At 41.2% G+C, this 22,273-nt stretch overlaps 1 protein-coding gene across 1 annotated transcript in view; it reads left to right on the top strand.

The window, feature by feature from the left end:
- Window positions 1-22,273, top strand: part of LOC115359353 (metabotropic glutamate receptor 4-like) — a 138,089-nt gene that overhangs the window by 41,891 nt on the left and 73,925 nt on the right. Inside the window, exon 2 of the mRNA XM_030051772.1 lies at window positions 16,754-16,970. Within this exon, the coding sequence (XP_029907632.1) occupies window positions 16,754-16,970 (217 nt within the window). The remainder of the gene's footprint in view (window positions 1-16,753; window positions 16,971-22,273) is intronic.

Genomic DNA, 22,273 nt, shown 5'->3' with positions numbered 1-22,273 from the left:
CCAGCGTCATCAATAATTGAGCCGTTTATTCATTAAACAACAAAAGGAAAGCAACAGGGCAGAGTGAGTACAGAAGACACTTTCCAAGGTTCATCCCAAGCTGACAGGTAAGCCTGATCTTTAAACTAGAAAATGGACTAAACAAGGACAGTTTATGAATTACAATGGGAGACTTATGGCTCTTGCGGTTTCCCGACAGGTCCTACAGTGAGGTGACAGATAAGTGGGTTGTAATTGGAATGGAGGCAACTGTCATCGAAGCACTTATGAAGATATCCGCTTTCAGTGCGGCAGTCCAGGTAGTCCTATCCATATTAACACATCCACAACGCACATTTTATAAACATGTAACTTGTGAGGCATCATCTTTCAAGTTTTTTTTCTTTCGCTCCCCGCAGCGGTTCACTTAGGCGATGCTGCCTCTGGATCTCCTCGTCTGTGTTTTTGTTTGTAAGTTTAATTGTGTGAAAGCACACAAGCCGCAATAGTCTCCCCCATCCCTTCCCTACCCAGTCTTTATCACAGTCAAGACAAAGGCAGGACATAAGCCTTTTGTAGTCGGACGATAAAGAAGTGCTTTTCCAAAACAGACACACGCCTGCAAGTTACCCTCCATTAGTCTGGCTTTTTCAAATCTTTTATTGCACCTTTCTTGGCTTTGCAAACTCCACAGGGATATTGTTAGCAAACAGCCTGCCACCATCAGCACCTTGCATACTAGTGAGAGTAACAGGAAGATTTTTTTTTTTTTTTACTCTTACCCCCCCAGTTTTTCCCCCTCCCATCAACAACTAACAGCTTCCCATCCACCAGATCGGCCTTTTCATCCTTGAAGCTGTGCCTGCAACTCTGTGTGAGAGCTCGGAGCAAAATACTGCTGTATTACATTTGCAGAGGAATATTGGGCAACACTGGCTTTCATAATCTATACATTTGTGATGCATTCATTAATGAATTCATGCTGTCACAAAGGCGACGTTTCACAAATCCGTATTAGCCTAAAAGCCAGTAAGCCATAAAAGTTGCATCAAGCTGCCATCTACAGTTTTTGTGAAAGTGGATTTGTTTGTTTCAGGGCGATGAGAAATTCATAGAATATTTTCCCATCTGGAATATGAGGTTCATCTGACTCCTCTGCACTTTTCAATGATTTTTTTTTCTTTTTTTTTTTTTTTTTTTCACCCCACAGGATATTACAGTGCAAATGTTACATGTCTACAAAATTTGATGTGGGAGTTTCTACCAAATTTGCTGTGGGAGTTTGGACAAGACTTTCCACATCGGCTCTCTTGGATTTCATTTCATTCAATGACAAAACAATGTCCACAATGCAACAGAAACACACAAATGTATACACCAAACTTATGAGAATCATGTAGTGGGATGGGCTCATACCCCTGTGCATCCATCTGGTGTTGCATGTTTCCTGCCATACACGGATAAAACACTTAACCTCACTCAAACCTGCTCACTCTGACAATCAGTACACCCACATCTGCACTCTTCTCAAGATCATATTACATACCTGAACATGTGCAAACTGTGAAAATGTCTAGTGTTATCATAACAAACTACTTTATGGTCTTCTTTTCCAGTTTTGACCTTGCCATGCTATTAATTATAGCCTTTCCCAGTCTTTAATGAATTCAGAGGAAAGACACAATTTAAAACTTCCAAGTGTCACACCAAACAGCTGGCTAAAACAATGAGCCATGAACAATGATGCATATCCAATCATCTTAAGAGGATCATAATACCCTATTGATCGCCGGTGAAGTGCGGCTGATGTTGTTATGAAGGCATTTATCATTGCAAGATCTAAATGGTGAAGTTACACTAAACACGAAAAACTTGAATCTAGTCTTCCTCTCGCCTACTTTGTCTGAGAGGATCTGTCTCTAGAAAACAGAATTGTAACTTTAATCAGACTGTGACACATATATCTCTGTGCTGTGTTTTGATATCATATGTCAGTGTGTGGAAGATACCGTACTCGTACATGACAGAGCAGCTTTGAGCCAAATGTTGTGGCATTTGCTTTTTTTTGGTATTTAAAGAAATGTAAGTGCGGTGTTTGTTCAGCAATGTCGCTTATGAACATAAAACAATAGCAAATCACACAGAAATTTAAATCAGCCTTCAAATACAGCTGTTTGATTGCTATTCCCATCTGCTGGATGGGTTGCTGCGAGTTGAAACAGTCACTTAAGATGTTGAGGTGGAGGCTCCCACACAACAGGCAGCGTAACCTCAGAGAGGAGAAGCTGCCACAGCTGATCAGGGTCCCCGTGTTACTCAAGCTGCTGTGTTTAAAGTCGTGGGGGATTAAAGGATGACATACAAGCACTGGCCCTTTTCATGGGTGAGTGAGGACGACACTGACTCCATAGTGAGACTTTTTTTTTTTTTTTTTTTTGATCTGCCTAGTTTGAGGAAAATAATTTTGGGGCCAAGGCTGTGTTAATATCTTGTCACTTCACCTATAAAGTGGCATTTCATTGGTGTGTGAGGTTTTGCCTTGGAACAGTTTCACTCTTAAGAGACTTGGCGCATATGTTTTTCCCTCATCCTTTTGTTTTAAAAAATATTTTAGTTACTTTTTGCATCTTGTAATGATAAATCAGTCCCTTTTGCAGAGGCAGGAAGTGAGAAAGTACAGGGTGACACAAAAAAACGGGAACGTTTTAACAATCCAATAAAACCAAGAGTGATGGAAGAAAAATATTTTATTCATAGTAATTGAAACCTGAAAACATGCCATTTTTAAGAAACAATGATGGAATTTTCATTTTTTTTAAATTGTGCTGCCACTTGCTCATGTCTGCCAATACGCACTTCAGAAATTCCCGTTTTTTTTTTTTGGGTCACCCTGTACTTTTACCCAAGCACTGTACTTTTGAGGTACTGGCACTTTCCTTGAGTCTTTTCATTTTGCAAGACTTACTACTGTTACTTCCCTACATTTCAGTGGGGATACTGTACTTTTTGCATGTATCTGTTGGTGGTAGTCAGTAATTACTTTGCAGAACAAGGCTTTATATGCAAAACGTATGATAGGCTAATAAAATAAGATGATTTATTTGAGTTTCACTACCCAACAGTATATGGTGTAGTTAGACTTACAACATTACATCTTACAGATTAATGCATTAGTAATGTAGCACTCTGAAAGGAACCATTCTTCACAATGAATACCTTTGCTTTTCATACTTAAGTTCATTTCTCTACTAGTATTTATCTACTTTTACCTGAAAAGATCATACTAGTGATTTTGAATATTTGGCATAATATTGGAAAAATGTATATACTTCAAAATAGTCCCTGGGGAAACGTTTGCTTTACACAACCAATCATCAGTTCTGTGATTTATGAATGGTGACAGCTTTGTTAACTGCAGAAGCAGAGCATTATAAGGTGGGTGTTTCAACCAAAAAATAAAAAATAAAAGACAACGGATTTTGATTATATGTTGTGAGATTTTTACTACCCCGCATGATTTGCCAAACGAATTGTTGCAGGGTAAAATGTGGGGAAACTGTAGCAAACAGGTCAAACATTCAAATCACTGGTATGATCCTTTAATTAACTTTTTTTTTTTTTTTTTTTTTTACTTTTTTTTTTTTTTTTACTATTTCCCCATTTACTATTTTGCTACTTTAACAAAAGTAAATGTTTTGAGTACTTTTCTCCACCGGTGGCGTTTCATTAAGGTTCGGAGTGTCATCACACTAGATTAACATGACTGGTGGACGTGTTGGCACAGGATGAATGTGTGTGTGTAGTCTGTGTATGCTCCTCTTCCTTTTTCTACCACCATATGGTTTCAACTGGTGGTGTGCCATGGACGACTGCATGTGTCACTGGACTTGTGAACCTCTACTACTGAGTCAGGGGAGCTGTCTTTTGTACGCCTGGCTTGTTTCCGTCACCTGAGGGCTCCGAGGAAGTCGTTCCCGTAAAGCATCAGTGTCACCGAGGCAGTGGCAGATGATAAGCCGAGCAGGACAGAGGCATCCCTTATGTGTGCTGTGGAGCCAGACACCGGCCATGGAACATGGCTGGTATCCATTTTATGCCCTGACTGCTTGGATTTGTTATGATGTATGGTCGACTTATTGGAAGCAATTCCTGCTTTGCTCATGTTTTCAAGTTTGGTCTGCACTGGCAAACAGAATCTCGAGTGTGTGATCTAGGAAAGAGCTGACCACTGGACAAGTGTTAGCATCACCTTTAATTATGCCCTAATTATGTCAGGGTGCTGCACAGCACCTTGCGACATCACATATTTGTACCTCATCATCCAGTCCTTGCATCAAAGTAAAGCACATTACTCCAATATTAGTGTCTCTACATTCACTGCCTGTGAGCTTTACGATTATTTTTAAAATTTTGCCGGTTATTTTAAAAGCATGTGGTTCAGGTCTCCTCATTGCTGAAAACCGAGGGTGACTGGGCCTTTGCCATTAGGGCTCCTAAGCTTTGGAACACCCTGCAAGAGGAAATCAGGCGAGCCTCTTTATTAGCCCATTTTTAAAATCAATTCTCAAAATTAATTTGTTTTAAAATGGCAATTTTTTATTTTATTAATATTCAGTTTTTATTTATTCATTTACTGACAATGTGAATTGTCTCAGCTCTTCCCTGCCTGTTATTCTCCTTCCCTCTAATTCTCTTGCTCCTTTATTCCTCTGTTGTTTTGTTATTGTACTCCTTTGCTGTTCTTTTATCCGTTAAGCAGCTTTGTAAATAGGAAGCAGATGGGCTTATACATTAATATCTGTTTGAAAATGAGCACTGCATTCAACCACCAATTCACCTGGTCATTTATGTACATCTGTTATTGAAGATGCTTCAATCACCACTAGGCGGCAGCCTGGAGGGGATCATGTGTTTAGTTGTGTGCATCTGTCCCCGAGTGCTTGTATCTGTCTGCAGCCGATCTTGGATACTACTGGGCCTATTAGCCTAATAATTTTTGTGCACAGTTATGACTGCATGATCAAGGACTCAAGGACCTTTCATGGCTGTGTCCATCTGTTTTACACAACTACAACTTAATTGTGCTCCTCTTAACTTGCCGGTCAGGGATACAAGTGATCAACAACTGCTTAAGTTTGGAATCTTGTTGTTTTTTTGTTTTTGTTTTTGTTTTTTTGTTTTTTGCTTATTTTATTCATTATTTATTTAGTTAGTTAGTTAGTTAGTTTTTTCGTTTCTTTTCCACTAGACTCCATGTCTTGTTGCCACAGATTCAAATGCGGTTATGATCATGTCTTCTCGCCAGAGATTCAAAAGTTAACATAAGCCAGATTCCTTTGTTGGCATTTTCACTGTGAATTTGACATTTTACGTCTCGGGTCTGTTTGAATGGTTCCTGTTGAGATTTGCATGCCAAGGTAAGACATCTGTGGCCTGTATTCATTCAACCAAACATTACAGCACTGTGGTCGTCCATTGAATAATGTCAGCCAGCTGCTGAAATGCCATTGTCGGCTAACTTATCGTTTATGGTGGTGATAAACTGGGCAGCGTTTTGGTCAACATGACCAAGAGCCTTCCCTGTAGTTCCTGTTGGCCACCCACATGCCCCAAGACACGCCTGGTGGAGAACTACACTCTAATGAGTTCACTTTTCTATTGTTGATGTTGCTATAATTATGCGTCCATATGGTAGAAAATATCCACATCAAACAACCACCAGTGGAATGAAAAGAATGTCGAAATCTGGAGATTCCTTACACGTAAACAAACACACACACACGCACACACACACACACACACACACGCACATACACACACAAAAGAGAAAACATTAACTTAATCTATCCAAGAATATTTAGCCTGCTCTCCCAGAACAGAGGGATTTTTGCATTTTGTCAGCTAATTTTTGTGTGATCACACTCAACATTACTGTAAGTGAAATTGGCTGTAAATGCCTTAGAACTCTTAGAGAGTTGCCACATTTAAAAGACTGAGAACCACTGTCAAATGACAGCTGCCTCCAGGCTAATACAGCACTCTGAATCTGCAACGCTGAAAATGATCAAAATCTTCATTAAAGTCTAAATCCAAATACACAAACCAGCTTGGAGCCACAGTGTAAATATTAGGAGTCCCTGTGGTGTTGTGCATTTACAAATGTTGCATGTGTTTTTTTTTTTAAAGAATCTCCTGCTTGGTTGCTGAGGAGGGTGATTGCCCATGGAAAGAAACTGTTGCATTGGCAGGTGACATGGGCACCCAAACGGGTGAAACAGGTGGTTGTCCCACTGGGCAGGGTTAGGAGAAATCCTTTTTCCTCTTTCTTTGCTCTGACATTGTGCAAGTCTTTGATGCAGTGCAGCTGACACTCGATTACCCCCTCGGAGGTTCAAATGACACGCTTGCCTTGGAGTGGGAGGAGGCAGAGGCATATCAGACTGTGATGGATGATGTGAGGATGTTTTCAATGATGGATCTGTAGAACTGGACCGGGATTGGCTGTGACACATGGAGCCGCCGACGCTGATGCTGGAATAATATCCTCTGCTGTGGCCTCTCGGTCAGATTGGAAACGGTCTCATCCTACTTCGACGGGGGATGCAGATTGTGGCCCCAAGTAATCCGAACAACTCGGCTGCATTCAAAGTGGCGCCGCCGATAATCGGATGGAGATGATCCTCCGGGTTCTTGTGTAAATCTGGCCTCATCTCCGCCGGCTTGGGAGTGTTAAATCGTTGTTGCAACTTGAATAAAGGCTCAGTAGAGGTGCTGCCTTTGGTGTGCAAGGAGGAGAGAAGACAGGACAGTGCACAGATATGAGACCAGATATGAGTCCATCCTCACATACTCTCTCTGCCTGTCATGAGGCCTATGATCCATTGACAGATGAGGGGGGGGTTGCCTTGCGCAGCACAGATGAGAGGTGCTTCAAAGCATCTCCAATATCCAAAGGGATCTGTAAGAACCCGCCTGGTTATTTGAATATACTTATCAGCCCACACTGCCGGGTGCCTCTTTCTTTTATTACTGACCACATTTTTGAAGCTGTTTTATCATGTGTGTGTGTTGGTTGATGTTAGATTGAGGATTATGTGAGTATTTTCACTGATTACATCTGGGTGAAGAGAAATAGTAAAGACTTCCTTGTGCAGGGTGCTCGATAAAAAATTGAAACCTAAGTATACCATTGTTGGCTGTATCGCGTTGATGGATTATCACTGAGTGCCATAAACAGAAACAATATTCGCTCGCAATCTAAACACTATGTTGCTGCATAATTTGCTGCATTATTTGCTCAGCATTATTGTTAGAGCTGATTGAGTTCCTTGAGCGTCCCCTGTAGGTTGGGGGAAATTTTAACAGCTCACAGAGGGAATCTATAAGGGTTCCTCAACAGTTTTTTAAAGCTGTGGCTCAAGTTCTGCAAGTACCTAAGTTTTTCTCCTGCAGCGCAAAGCACAAGTTTCCTGGAGTTCACCCAAGAGGCTCTGCCAAAGTGCAATAGCACTCTTGTTAACTGAAAAAAAAAAGCCTTCAAATCGCTCAGTATTTTGAATTTGCAAGGTAAGGTGAGTATGATGTATATTTTGCACATTATGTATATTTGATGCATCCATTGGTTGCTCTTAGATACTCAGATCCTGCTCATTGTTGCACATTGCATATTGATATGTGTCTATTTTTCCACTTTTTTTCATCCTAAGGAGCTTACATTTCCCTGCATGTTTCATTTTACATATTGCTGCTTTTGGATGAAATCTTTGTAACTCTAGTCTGGGAGGGTGGATGGTATTTTAAATTGAATGAAAGATGACATTGTCCTCTAAAAATAAGGTGACAAACTTCTGAGAAGCTGGCATTTTGGTGACACTTGAGATACAAAGGATTCTGGATCCAATCTCATTATCTCCACCACTTTACCCGAATGAAATTTCAAGTCAAATACGATGATTTTGTGTGCATCGGAAGAGTAGCAAGGGTCCTGATGTGTCTCGTGTATCTCAGACAGCATCAAAGGGATCACACCCTCTAGAGTCAATGTGAGCATGCAAAGCAGACTTGCGACAAAAAAATCAATATCTGTAACAGCTTCCAACAGAAAACACACACACACACTGGCGCATACACACACCAGCCTGAGCTGCTCAGGTGTGACAGTGAAGTTTACTCCCTGCATCTCACAGACTGCACTGCTCTAAATGGTACAAGTACCATCCACTGACATGTTTGTATTAGACCAAACACAGTATAGACAGGCTCGGTAAATTGACTGGTGGACTTTATCTTAGATTCCACTGTACATTCATTTCAAAGAATATGAATAGAAAACAAGAAAAAATGATACCAAGTACATGCCTACTTCTGGGATAAGGAGAAATTAAGATTTTCATGCATCTTGTTAATTAGAGGAAAATCATACTAATCTGGTCATTATGAATCATCACTGGTTTTGGGCTGGTTTTAGTGGGAATTACATTTTTGCTGGAGAGTCTCTCATAATGAGGGCAGCTGCATGTTCAACATCACTGGGAGAGAGAAGCAGATGGGATTTTTTCCAAATAAGAGAAAAAAAACATCTGGAGGCAATCGGCTCATCCTGCAACCCCTTACACTCTCATCACCAGTAGATTCGGCTCAGGTCACAAATCATCGTATAACTTGAGAGTTCCCACTGCTGTACCACAGCTCCGGCAGGCGGTGGAGAGGCTCCCCAGAGTGATCTGCATGATTGGAGCTGGGTGGTGTCAGTCTCTGCGGAAGACAGAGCGGGATCAGCTCAACGTTATTGGCCTTGCCTTCTTCTCTCACTGCGATTGAATGTCAAAATATTAAAGGTCAGATTTGAAAGATGGAAATATTATGAAAAGGTCTAAAGCATGCACAGAGATTTTATCGCCCGCCTCTTGGGACAGAACATTTTACTGACTGGACGCGACTGCCACAACGAACGCCTCTATCTGACTGCACAAGAAATTAGGCGGCGTTATCTACAATCACAGCCGACTGTCAGAATTATTAACTGTTATAATTAACTGTTTATATACTTACACTCAAACTGTGTGTCAAACTATGTCACTTATATCAGAGCCCTGGCACTTTTTAGTCGTTTGTAGTCTCCTTTTTAAAAAAGGCTCTACCAAAAAGCCTTCTTCTTTTTCTTTTTCTTATTACTAGTAGCAGCAGAAATAGTATTATTAGTAATATTATCAAGCTAAATAGCACACAGCCTACAGTTATTGATAAGTAAGGCATGTCCCTATCTTTTTGTCAGTGGAGAAGATTGGGGCATAATGAAGATAATGGATTAATTCCCATTACTATACATGCACATTATATAACAATGCATCACTCTGAGCCACAGCCAAATGTCCCCATTCTGTTCTCTGGTAGGTTGTTGTTCATTCCCAGAGTGGTGAGAATCTGTTTTGTTATGTCATTATGCAGGAATTGGTTTTCTATTCAGGAGGCTCAGCTATTTGCTGCTCCACTTACCCTGACAGTAACAAAGTGAAACTTTAATCTCCCCTCAGTGTCAACAGCAGCTGATAGCAATTAAGGAGAAAGCCTGGATACTGAAGTGGTACATCTGATTCAAAGAGTTCATCCACAGCCCTCCCCGCAAAATTTAAATGACTTGTTTGCAGCCTCTGCCCGTGACCAATTTTTTCTTTTGTCTCAGCTGAATGATGATGATGATATGTTTATGAAATAATTACAGCTGCATGTATGCATGCAATAGGCACCAAAGACAATGCATGAAAAGATAAAATAGGAGCCATTGTTTATTTTTGGTGCACATTCTAATCCAGCATAAGGTGACACCTCAAAAATTGGTAATTTAATCTGCATTGAACTTGAGCACAAAACTGGGGGCATTATTGTTGCTTGCTTCGAGTGAAAGCACTGTATCTTTTTGCCCATTGGCACTTAGGTATAATGGAGCCTCTGCTGTAGTTCAGCCAGCACACAAAGCACCTGCTGGGTGAGAGTGTGGAGCTTTTTGCACTGGGAGCTCTGCTGGGCGGTGGCTCTCTGACACAGAGCGAAAACAAGGCCAGCGCCCACTGCTCGCACTGTGCAAAAGCAGACCTTGTTTCATTTAAGCTATAGAGTCTGGCAGAGTCAGACGCTCTACTTTTGATCTATGATTATCATCACCATTTGTTCTTACATTCACACTTGTCTACAGGCAGCGGGCAGAACTGCAGAATGCTCATGATGTTGGGTGAAATTGCCTCTGGGCATTGGTCTTAGACTAGTTTTAAGCCCACCCTCTCCCCCCCAAAAAATGTTATTATGTTAGCGTATGAAAAATGTATGCTAATCTGAGGAGGATGCCTGGGAGCAATTTTGCCTCAGAGCAATTTGAAATGAGTTCAGTTTTTTAAATTTAATTTAATTTATTTATTTATTTTTTTTTTTTTTGGGGTGGGAAATAGTGTTCTAAAGAGCAATCTATCATACACCAAAAACCATATTGATCACTATCACATCTTTAAAAGCAGTGTGTCCACATTTTTCTAAAAAATACAAGGATGCAGCGTTAGGAAACTTGGGTTCCAAATAGAGAGAGGGTATGAGAGGACAATGTTCGGGTTCGGGTTGGGTTCAGTCACGTGAAAAATGTTGGACCAACAGTCTGTTCCGGGCAACTTCCTGTGTAGTGCTGGAGTTTACGTGATGAAGCTTCAGCTATTTGAGGTGGAAAATGTAATTTAGCAATGGAGGGACAGCAAAATCTCAGGCTTCGGTCGGGTTCAGACACAAAAACATGAAGGCCTGTTGGGTCGGTTAATATGCTCTCAGGCTCGGGTTGGGTTTGGATAAAAATATGCGACCCAATCCGCACTCTAGTTCCAAATTCACTTCTTTATAACTTACTAAATACCTGCTTAAAATTGCAGTCAGGAATCGATTTCAGGTAGTCCAGCTAAGGGAAGGGATGAGATTGCCTTCAATTACATTTTGACAACTTTGTCTGCAGAATATGGAAAACACCTGATTCAACAAACTAATTTACCTTACAAACTACAATTTGAACAGTGATACTATCATTACAGCTGCTACATCAGCCTTAATATATATGACATTATCTGCAGCTAGAAAATCTAAAAGCCTTTTCCTATCTAACATGTACTTGGGTACTCCAACAAGAAACTGTCTGTTTTCACTCTTTTCAAAAGTATCTGTAATCTTATTTTTTTCCTTTTAGAGTAATTGTAATGGAACACAGTATATTTTATCAGATTGCTATAATCCTGTTACATGTATGTGAATCCTGTTGCAGGTTGGAGTAATAGCAGGGACTATGAAGAAGCACAGCCTAGCCGAGACTATTAGCCCATTCTCTGTTGAAGGGAAACATTCAGCTGGGCTAAAATGAGATTAGTGAGGATAGTGAGGAGAAACTATGTTCACCCATCCCGTACATGTGCCACATGAAGCAGATGCCTTGCATTGGAGCTGCACGTTAGAAGGATATCTGTCAGGTGTCTGAATTACATATGCAAATCTAGTCAGCTATTTTACATGCTGTCATAATTTGCTCAGAGAGAAACGTTGCACCTATACTGTGGATTCCAACATTATCATCATTAAGTTGCCCCTCTTCTCAACAGGATGCCAACCAAAGCAAACAACATGCGAGATAAATGTGGCACCAGACAGTCACTACAAGGTCTCTAAATGATGCTGAAAAACATAAGTGGATGCAACACAATATTTCAATGCCAAATTATGACTTTAGGGAGCTGAACCTAAGCTGATCTTATAGGACATTTGCAAAGCTTATCATTAAATGTGTTGATACCACAGGGCAAAATCTGAATTATAAATTAGACATTTGAGAGTGAGGTGCCATTCAAGGACCGATGTTGTGGAGATAGTCCAGATGGATGGGCATGTAAACATGCATGCATCTCCATATAGGCTCAGTTAATTAATCAAATTATTATAATGAGAATGATTTGTGTTACAGTGAATGCAAGTGGAGCCTTGGGAGTGCAATGCAATTTGAAGTGTAACTGAAAAACAAAGCACAGGCAGGGTGTTGAAGTAATTTCTGCTTTTATACTCAAATGAACAATGTAGTCAACATATTACCGGGTTATGATTAGCACTGTGATTCATTAATCTTAAAACGCTGTCAGTTAACACGGCTCTATTACAAGGCTATGTGGTTTTGCACAATTGCTGGAATGGGGGCTTTACCGCTCTATTCACAGTCTCACAGGGTGAAAGCTAACAACACAAACCGAGGACAGTAAATGACATGAAGGCAGTATAAATATAAAATACTCTGCTCAAGATGCCTTATGTAAAATTTTCCACAGCTCCCTCGCCAACTGCCAACTTGTCATCTCCTCAGTACATGACAGACTGCTTGAATGAAATCTGCTATTTTTGGCCTGGTATTGTACCTGTTAATAGTCACAGCAATTAAACAGCTTGGCGCTCGGGCTGTGCATCTTCAGCAGAGAACATGTTTGGTGCGATGCGTGGCTGTGAAAAGTCCTGAGCCAAGCAGGCCAGAAGAGCTGCTAACTCTTTTTTAGCTGTGTGTGTTTTGTATTTGAGCAAGCAGCGTGGTAAATGACAAGACTTTAAGGTGTGTAGTCGCACGGTGCATACTTATGAGGCGCCATATTTAGCAAGACCTCCTTAGCTGGTATGCATCATTACAGCCGTTCTGCTGAAATGAAAAATTACGTTGCAGGGCAGGCCTACTTTTCTCTTCGTGTCGCTCTCATTGCTACACACCTGTGCTAATGCCTTCTGTTTGTAAAATACCCTGTATAACATTAAAATCCCTCATAAATTACTCTATTTACATAATAAATTCATTTTTCCATCTATCTTTAAATGGAAGGTTCAGCCACAAGGATGTGTAACCTATATATGAGAGTTTAATGTGTTTGTGAATATTTCTCTGTATATTTAATGTATTTGATATACTGATACTGGGTATTGATGCTATGTAGTTATTATGCTTATTTGTGATTATGTGGAAATGTGGCACTTATCTATCTATCTATCGCTCCATCTATCTATGATCTTTGCTTTTATGTTTGGGTTGTACTGATTTATGCTCCACATACCAACATGGGGAGGGAGCAGTAAAGGACCTCTAGGTGAAGTGGATAATGCCTCTCTGCAGAGGGAAAAAGGCATTGCTCTGTCTTAAATCAGTAGGGCTCCTTTAATTACAATAACATTACAATACAATAACTTTAATTACAGGCAGACAGACCCCTCATGTGGTGTTAATTCCACTGAACAAAGCCTTTCAAAGCAGTTAAAAGGATCCCCGTTCTTGGAGCTTGGGCTATACTGCAAGACCTTAATTGCATTGGAAATGCCACCATCACTGCTAAGTAGTTATTGTTGAACCTATTGAGCATATTCACGTTTGAGTTATGTGGAGGATACAGTTTCTATCCTCAATTTTTCCTGTGTGTGTGTCCTTTCCAGTGCTCATTTATTTATTTTTTAAAATAACCTCAAGCAGCAGCCTCATTTGTGCTAGCTGAGTTTTTGAGAATTGAATTCTATGAATACACATCTAAACAGAGTTTGCTGTATGAAGGTGAGTCTATTCCATTATTGTGTTTTCCATACTATTATTTTATGTTTTGCCTCGCTGAGGCATGCTGAGGGAATAAAATGATGCTGTGCGGGGCATGTGGGTGCTGAAGTGAAGTACTCCAGCAAGTCAACCTGTCTTCATGAATACATTTCAAACCAAGCTAGTGTAACTCAGACAGCTGTGGTTTTAAAATACCACCAACAAACAGCATATGTTACTAAAGAAAGAGGAAACAATACATTTTTGGTTTTCTTATTTCTTATTTGCTCCGGAAATCAGCACTCTTCAGTACAGCCTCTGCTTCTGAATGAGGTTTGTGTTACTGGCCTCAGGCCCAGGGGCACCTGGGCCAGTAGCTATTTTTCTACCCAGTCCTGGATGGCTGTAGGGCTGTAAGGAACAGACACATTTGTCAGTGGGACCAACCCAAGCACCATCTTTACTCTGCTTTATCAAAACCACATTCCATTTCCAGTTTATTCTTCAAATTCACTATCATCATCATTAACGAAAACATATTTCTGCACCAAAAGTAAATGCCCATAAACTGAGACAATCTCCTGTAACTTCAGTCATTGTTTACAATTGCAATAATATTCCTCACTTAACATTCAAATTGGCCATCACTCCACTATGGTTTACTGTTCCTCTGACTGAAAATGAATTATTTCAGCTTCCAGCATCTTAGCACCAATCATACTTTACTATATCAGTGAGATATTAATGCATAAATGTAATTTCAAATGCATGAAAATGATTAAACAAAGCAAATAACAACAACCCAAAAAAAATCCTGCACATTCCCTTCCTCACTGGTGGTCCTTCAGTTCCATCATGTGAACCAACATCACCTGGCTCCAGCACCACAAAAACTACCGCAAATTCACCAGAATTTCACATGGAACTCATGAACACAAAAGTAAATACGTTCCCCACACAAGAAGAACTGAAAGTCTCCTGCGCTTTGTTATGCTCAGAATATGGGTCAAACACTTGGTGGTCATTCCAGGTTGGGCAGTGAAAAAAACAGGTGCTAGCTTGAAAAATAAACTCAACACAGAATTTTAAGTGCTTATATTGCCCCCAAATCCGTGTGAATGTACAGCACATTTTACATTCCTACAGTGCAGAGAGGAATAACACGCCGCTAATTTTTTTTTTTTTTTTTTTCAATGATGGGTGAGGTCATTTGGGAGGTCATTTTGGCTTATTTGCTAATGTTAGGTTAAAGTTAGGGTCAGACATAAATGAGTTATGGCTAAGATTAGGGAAAGGCTGAGAGAAAGAGAATGAATGTAGGTCAGTTAGGTCACGACTTCACCATCCTAGAGAAAAAAAGTGGACCTGGTGGTACAGCAACACCTACTGCCACAAAAAAATATTAGCTGCATTTATACCAAATGTGTTATCTGAAAGAGAGTAATTTATAAAGAAGCTATTTACATGTTTAAAAAAATGAGAGCGGTGTCAGTTTTTATTTTATTTCTAATAGAGGCTGTTTTTCCACCACCCTTTACATTTGCTTATTAAAAACTGTTCTGGTGCCTTCATCTTCCTGCTGTCAAATGCAGCACCGAAAGCATAAGCAGCACTGAAACCGCAAAGAAACTTTCACAAATGACTAATTTATGCACGCTCATTAATATCATCCAGATCTCGTCCTTTTTTTAGGAAGCTTCCAACCATCTTTATCTCCTACCACCGCCGCTTTTTTCCTTTTCTAATCTATTTTCAGTGCTTGCGGTTATCACAGGTAATCTGTGGCCAAGAGCCTGTTAAGATAAGAATCCAGTTCACAGTTGGTTTAGTTTTTTTCTTTTTTTCTTTTTCTTTTTTTTTCTTTTTTCTTTTTTTAAAGCAAATACTTGAGGTGGGCCACAGTGGTGTTCATCTTGGCAGGTGGAGGATGCCTTTAAGTCAAATGTTTAATACCAAGGGTTATCTGTGTGTGTGTGTGTGTGTGTGTGCATGTATGTGTGCATGTGTGCGGGTGTATGCCTGCCCACAGGTCTGCTGTCTGTGATAATGAAATGCTGCATGTGGCAAAGAAGCATCCAGAGGGAAATCAGAGCTGTTTTTCATTAGGATCAGGTTTCACTGAGTGCACCTTCTACTCATTTTGTTTAGAGACACAAAAAAACATGAGGATACATCCTCATGAAAAAGGCACATTGTGTATCATTACCAGGAAACATTCCCGCCATCTGTTTAATGAATCAATATATGCCATAGGGACGAAAAAAACTCCCATTCTCACAGGTACACTTTACCTATAGCAAAAATCAACAACAACAACAACAACAACAAAACAGATGAGGTACAATTCTTGGAGCCAATCCTCTTCATGAAGAAACAGAACAGCACCCACACCATGTTTGACATTCACTCAATAAAAACTGTGTGCCTTCGTTGAGTAATTTTGCTTACGTTGCTGGTGTTTTTCCTACTTCAAGACACATCAAATCTCCATTACAGAAATCCTCCACCAAGCATCTACCCTGCGTTTAGAATGCTTCACTGTTACACTCAATACTGTGGCATCCTTTTCTTTGGATTTCATTTAAATATATTCTCATTTTAAGGTAGAAAATGGATGGATGATCACGTTTAACGTAGAACTGATGTCTCAAACAGCTGATCATATTTTGTAACAGTTCCCATTTTTTTTTTCTCCAGTGCTACAACAGAGCAGCCACCCTCTCTACTGTAGAAAACACCTCTAACCACATGCTATGCTATGCCTCTGCATCCTCGCAAGTTACTGAGGCATGTTTATGCTTTGCAAGTGACCCCTACTCATGAGTTTGACACGCTCATCATCTCAGCCACTGAACTGGCCTGCCCCCTGCGGTTTCGAGGGAGCACCGACGGTGCACTCGGTAAGGGAAGGCTCGGTGGGGGTGTCAGGATGACTGGCTTTGTTTGTCTGGAAAGGAAGGCAGTCAGTTGGATGCTGTCAGACCTCTCCGTAGAAATCTGTTTACACCCCACCCCATCCCTCTGTCCCTGCCTCCCTCTCCTCCCTTGGACTCCCAATCTATAACTTTTCCTCCAGCCCTCCCACTGCTCTCCTCGTGTTCTGTCACCCACCCTCCTGTGTCCTCCTACGGCAACTCTAATCTGTCTCCTCCACCTCCTATATCCACTGAAAGCTAATTCTGTCCTGTAATATCCCCCTCTGTGCAGATACCCCAGGTGAGCTATGCCTCCACGGCTCCAGAACTGAGCGACAACACCCGCTACGACTTCTTCTCGCGCGTGGTGCCTCCGGACACCTACCAGGCCCAGGCCATGGTGGACATCGTCAAAGCCATGCGATGGAACTATGTCTCCACGGTGGCTTCAGAAGGGAACTACGGAGAGAGCGGCGTCGACGCTTTCATTCAGAAGTCTCGGGAGGACGGTGAGTGTACTTGGCCCCATACAGTATTATCATTAGCACTTGTTTCACACTGTGCGTGGGAAGAGCTCGTCCAGCAAGCTCTGTATAAAAGCTGCGAAGCATGAAGACACACAACCAAGAATCAATCAGAACAAGATGGGATCGCAAAACATGCAAATGTAAAAGACGTGCTTTGATGATTAAGGTAGACTAAGAGGCCTGAACACAGCGTGATAATGCAATTTTTTTTTTTTTTTCTTTCCATGATCATCTATCTCTTTCAACCAAGCCTAAGAATTAGTGCTAACTGGCTTTGGCTTGTTTGGCAGAAGCATGTTGAGGATTAAAGGTACATATTCATCCAGCATCCTCTGGTAGGAAAAATTAGACTTTGAGTGCAGCTGTCTTTGAGAAACATAATTTCTCCCACCGATAACACACACACACACGCACGCACATACAAAAGCCTTTTCATGTGGCTTCTCTTTAGATGTTCTCTCTTTACTTGTAATTTTTTAACATCCACCGAATTCCCCCACCGAGGAAGTTCCCGAGGAGTTTTAGTGTATTGCTGGACTAAGTAAAAGTGTAATTAAAAGGATGAGACCTTAAGGTGCCCTGGTCATGTCTCTGGCTTGCACTTGCCTGGACAGAGTGAGACAGACTTGGCTGTGGCTGCTCATCAATTACCTCCACTATCACTCCCTTGCCTGAACATTAAATGGCCTGGCCACCAGTCAGAGCCGGCTTCAGAGGGATGTGAAATGAGTGCTAATGGGTAAAAGTTCTTATAGGATTACATTTCAGGGGTAATACTTCAGCATAAGGACCAGGGCATGAATATCTCTACATATTAGGGTTTCTGGGTTACAATGGAGACTTTATTATTGTGATTAGATCTCAGTGGGATACATTAAGCTGAAGTGCCGTTGTTTAATAGTGTCAAGTAATGGAGTGTGGGCAAACGCCACCACGCAGCCTTCCGACAATGAAGACGGCGGCTGTTGGTATTCCGTGCATGCTATGGTAAGATTTTGATTCAAGGACTCCTAGAGGCCACATTCACTGCCATCAAAGGTAACCATTAGCAATTCTGACTGATCATCTTCACCTGATGAGGTATTTTCCTCCTAAATATTGGACAGACATGGCAAGAAAGCCCTTCCCGTCTCTGCACTCTCAGCATGGAATAGTCAACAGAAAGACTTGAAACAGGAATCTGCCGCTCTTATGGACTTCAAAGACACAGCTCTGAAAGATGACTCCATTGGGAGTTTTCTGTTGCTTTAAATAAGTTGTTGTCTCGCTTCCAAACGGTGGGACTGCTTTCTCTCTCTCTCTCTCTCTCTCTCTCTCTCTCTCTCTCTCTCTCTCTTGCTCTCCCTCTCTCTCCCTTTCTTTCTCTGCTTCTCCAGTGTACACACATTCACAATTGGCCCTTTTCAGAAGCATTTTAAATACTTCAGCAACCAGACCTCTGACAAGTTCATGGAAGCTGAATCCACACCAAATCTGTCCAGACCACAAAAAAAAAAAAAAAAACAGGCTGAAAGCAATATGTATTGACCCTTATACTATAAGGGTCAGCCTGTCCAGACGGCTGTGCTTTTGAAATACTATAAAATGTATAGTATTTCAAAAGTGAAACAATCTGGACATTCTGATTTTTTTCCCAGGTATTACATATCCCAATGCTGACCTGCAAAAAAAAAATCTCCATTTTAACAAGTTATGTTGTCCAACAGTGTTAATATCTTGTTTTTTTTTTGTTTGTTTTTTTTTGTGAAAGAAGTGAAAAAATCTGCCAGTGGGATGTGACCCCACTGGTTTCCAGAATATATATTTGTGGGCTGGCCTGCCTTATACTGCCTTGTTTAAGCATATTTATCCTTGTTCCCAGAAAAATTCCAGAAACAAATGAAACTGCAGTGGAAACAAGGGGGATTACCTCATCTGGCTGGCAGAATTGTTGAGATGGATGCTTTTGGCATTGCAGTAACTGTGACGTCCAATAAGAACATTTAGGAATTTGATTTCATTCCTTTCGGTTTGCCTTTCACACACAAGACAGTGTTACCTGATTCGTGTTAGAAAAACAATAATTGTAATCAAAATTTACACTGGGGAAGATTGATTGCAGTCACCCCAATACTTGCTAGTTAGCAAACGTAAACGTAAAAGCGTAAACAGCACTAATGACTTTGCTAAGCGCTGAAAGCGGTGATGTTGTGTATGCTATCAGTGATTAAAGCATTTCTTTCTCTAAAGCAGAGAAGGAATCGTGGTGGTTACTTGGACAGCCAGTGTGATGTGTTTGAAAGCTATAGGCTACCTACCTTTAAATTTACTGCCTGGACTATGAAGTGATCTGAGCAGAACCTGAGCTGACTGCTGTTTGCCTTGAAGTGTCTGAATAACTGTGGTGATCCATAGTCGTCCTTTTGTCTCTGGCAGCTGTTTTGGCTTTCCTCTGTGATATTTGATTGTTTTCCGGATCTGGAGAAATGGCAAGAAAAGGATTTGTTCTCCACTGTTTTTTCTGCCTTATTTGAACAATCAAACACAACAAAGCTTGACCATGGTGCTGACAGCAGCACGTCAGACTGAGGGCTCCGGTCTCCTGGCATGCCTGCCAGGGACTTCTAGAAAGCTTCAGCAAAGCTCGTATGTCTAGTTACTAATTACTAATGATCAAAGATGGTCAAAAATGATGGTGATGATAAAGAATCCTCATCCAATCTGTTCGAAATGTACTCTGACAGTATAAAAATCAACACTCTGCCACTGCTTATAAAAGTTCACACCCATCAGAGTCAATTTAACACTTCTAATAGCGTTGAGCACTCGTCACATCCGCTATGACCACACATACAACTCTCCAATCAGCACTCAGCTCAACTCAGAGTAATTGTCACTGTGAAACCAACACTTATTAACACTACAAAATTTGCTTTGTAGTCTCTTACATTAATCTTGATCTCTTAATTGAAATGCACCCATTACTCGGCCACCAGCACCCGGCTGTGGAAGAACCTTACGTTGATGTATTATTTTGCTAACGCGTTGTTAATTTACTGTTGCACCCCTGCACTTAATTTGCGAGCTACTATTGTCTCGAGCTGAATGCACCAAGAAAATGAGCCGAAAAGGCAAATAATCTGAGTCAGCTCCCACAGCGACCAGCCCGGCAGCCCATCAGCCACCTGCTTGGAACTGCACCAGTAGAGCTCTCTCTATCTTTCCCTCAAAAGAGCCAGCAAATACAACTGAGTACAATGAACTCAGCAAAAGGCAGATGATGAAAGGTAAATATGTATCCCAGGTGGAGTTTGTTGATCTCAGCTGTGTACTTCCCTTCCATGGTAAACAGTGTCTGGAGCCGGGATCAGTGGCATCAGCATCAGTGGGTCTCAGTTTTCCCCTTTCTTGGGGTATTTCGGGTGAGCAGCTGTTCATCTGCCATGCACTGACCCTGGAGGTGACTTCCCCTAAGGGCGGATGCAAGGATACACATAGAGACGGGAAATCACTAAATCAGCAGTCGCAATGGGCTGAGTCTGTGATCGAGAACAGTACTTCATATGTGGCTTGAAACATGTGACCAGAGGTGCAGTGGAGGGTACATGCGGATAGCCTCTTTTTATTTTTTAGAGTTTAGACTATAACCATCTTTCAGACTAATAGCCACTGAAATATACAGGAGAGTATACCTGCTTCTTGTGCTCAGGAGTCTACCTATACGCTATCACTGCAGCCCTGTATGTTGCTGATTTGTGAAACTTTATATTATAGAGCGCAGTATGTGCCATTTTAAACCGACACTGGGAGGTTTTATTCCGACAGTAGCAATATACCAGATGCGTGCTGTGACATTTGCCAGCCTCAGTGCCAGATCAGAGAAAGGTTGCTCTTGGCCAGGTGAATTGTGAACTTAATCAAGCAAGAAGGGAATTTAAGGAAATAACAGGACAACTGGGCCATTAGTGCTAAAATTACAACACCCACACAACCAAATAATTTGGTAGGAGCGATGTATTTTCAGCTGATATGGACAGAAGATGCTTTATTCCTTTAATTTCAGACACAGGGCTTATTTTGCACAATATACGTACCGTTTCTGGAATGAAATGTTTTTAATGGCCATCTGGGGGCCACTCCATGGTCTGTTACTGCAAACTAGGTGGGTGCTTATGAATATAAGATCCTTCTTGAGTATACCCCCCTTTTGAAAACAGACAGGAGACAGTGAGGCTAGTCAAGTGTGGGCTAATGGGCAAAAGAAGCCCATAGAGCCCCATCTTTGACTGTAGACAGCCCCTCACCGATGCAGACATGTTGATTACTGTGGAGCATGCCCTAAGAGATGCCATTAATCAAGTTAATGAAACACAGTGTCAATAAGAACCCTAACGAGATCCCCCTGCAAACTGATGGCCTGCTTGACATCAACACGAGAAACTCTGCTAATGGAGTCACTGTCCTCCCTCTTTGATCAGGAGGATTACAAGCATTAGAACCACAGCTAGCCTGGGCTGCGTGGGGGGGCCGAGTAAAATAAAGAAAAAGAAAAGGGGAACACGCACAACCCTGCATTGCTCCTGGGTGATTTATTTCTAAACACAGAGAGCAGACAATGTTAAATTGGGCCGAGCTTTTGCCAGGTAACAGAATGTACTGTATGAGTACACTTCGCATAGCGCGACCTATCTGAAGAAAGATCTGGCTTAACCCACTAACATTCTGCTGTGGAGGATAAAAAGCACTCTTGCTTGGGGTTTCTCGGGCAGACTAAAGCCCAGGATGCAGCGATGGTGCCCTTGCAAAAAAAGAAAAAAAAACTTTCTTGCTTTGATGTTCACTGGACAATTTAATAGCTGTATGCAGCTCTTGCAGAACATCATTAAACCCACATCACAGAGGCTTGTGTGAAGTAGAACGGATCGGTGAGTTGGTACATACATACTCGCTCAGAGGCTGTTGTTGTTTCATGTAGTGACGGGGATTTCGAAAACGTCAACACGCAGGTAGCGGAAGGTTTGGAGATGGTGACTGAAATAGGCTTATATACCCACTGTCTATATCTGCTAAGTCAGACCAGTGCACTCTGTGATAAAGGGTGATAAAGTGTGATAAACGAGGGTAAAGATTCCATTAATGCTTGAATAACTTGTTCTGCACCTGAACTCAATTCTTTGGGTTGATGCTGAATGTTATTCTATTTAATTACATGATTTTTAGCCTGTTTCCTCCTATCATTTTTTTTTTAACAAAGCCATGTGAGGCACACTGTAAACTGATTAAAAAAATGACACAAAAGATGGTGA

This window comes from Myripristis murdjan, chromosome 5, assembly GCF_902150065.1.
Source record: "Myripristis murdjan chromosome 5, fMyrMur1.1, whole genome shotgun sequence".
Lineage (NCBI taxonomy): Eukaryota > Metazoa > Chordata > Actinopteri > Holocentriformes > Holocentridae > Myripristis > Myripristis murdjan.
Note: the sequence above shows the minus strand (reverse complement) of the source record. Positions and strands in the feature narration are given on the sequence as shown.